The sequence below is a fragment of the Salvelinus sp. IW2-2015 genome, unplaced genomic scaffold (genome assembly GCF_002910315.2).
Source record: "Salvelinus sp. IW2-2015 unplaced genomic scaffold, ASM291031v2 Un_scaffold3231, whole genome shotgun sequence".
NCBI lineage: Eukaryota > Metazoa > Chordata > Actinopteri > Salmoniformes > Salmonidae > Salvelinus > Salvelinus sp. IW2-2015.
Window position 1 is genome coordinate 51,017 of NW_019944518.1, and position 1,148 is coordinate 52,164.

The 1,148-nt window shown below is 48.2% G+C and overlaps 1 protein-coding gene across 1 annotated transcript in view; it reads left to right on the forward strand.

The window, feature by feature from the left end:
- Window positions 1-757, forward strand: part of LOC112075544 (1,4-alpha-glucan-branching enzyme) — a gene marked incomplete at its 5' end in the record, with an annotated part of 40,230 nt that extends 39,473 nt beyond the window's left edge. Inside the window, one exon of the mRNA XM_024142530.2 lies at window positions 550-757. Coding sequence (XP_023998298.1) covers window positions 550-667 — 118 coding nt within the window. The remainder of the gene's footprint in view (window positions 1-549) is intronic.
- Window positions 758-1,148: the final 391 nt, after the last annotated feature.

Here is a 1,148-nt window from a genome sequence, read left to right on the forward strand (position 1 = left end):
CAAATGAGATGTGTTCAGTTGTGTAGAGAGCCAGAATCATCTTTAGAGACATATGAGCGCATCATTCTAGTTCTGTGGTGCCTGTCATCCTTTCACCTGCATTCCATGTGAGATTTAGATGGCTTTGGATACTGCTAATAGTAGCTACTCTGCACAAAAGGACTCAGTACGATTGTCTCCTCTTTTGACATATACTGTATGTGTGTGTATGTATGCGCCTGCGTGTATGTGTCTTTCTGTGCGTCTCTGTCTCTCTCGCGTGACTGTATGGGTCTGTCTCTGTCTCTCTCTTTCTGTCTCTCTCTCTCTCTATGTCTCTCTCTTTCTGTCTCTCTCTCTCTCTTTCTGTCTCTTCTCTCTCCTCTCTGTCTCTCTCTTTCTTTCTGTCTCTCTTCTTCTCTCTCTCTCTCTCTCTCTCTCTCTCTCTCTCTCTCTCTCTCTCTTCTCTCTCTCTCTCTCTCTCTCTCTCTCCAGTCATTAATGGACACCAGAGGCATTGAAGCAACTTTGTCTCTCTCTCTTTCTCCCCCCCCCCCCCCCTCTCTCCAGTCGTTACGGGACACCAGAGGAGTTGAAGCAGCTGATTGACACCGCCCACTCCCTGGACATCGTCGTCCTATTGGACTGGTCCATAGCCACGCCTCCCAGAACACGGAGGATGGGCTGAACCGTTTTGATGGCTCCGACTCCTGCTTCTTCCACTCCGCTCCGCGTGGGGAGCATGCTCTCTGGGGCAGCCGCCTCTTCAACTACTCCAGGTAGGCAAATATCCAGCTGTCAATCAATCAGGTTGAATTACCCTAGGTAGTAAAGTGTATAACTACTCCAAGTGCTATTCACCTACACAGTTACTATTTCTATATCTTCAAGCAGCTGTTTAGCTACCTCAGGTCCTAGAAATACTGTCCTGACCATTAACAAACTCTGTCCCAGGTGTAGCTTGTCACCAGATGTAGCTTGTCACCAGATGTAGCTTCACCAGATTGCTTGTCACCAGATGTAGCTTGTCACCAGATGTAGCTTGTCACCAGATGTAGCTTGTCACCAGATGTAGCTTGTCACCAGATGTAGCTTGTCCCAGATGTAGCTTGTCACCGATGTAGCTTGTCACCAGATGTAGCTTGTCACCAGATGTAGCTTGTCACCAG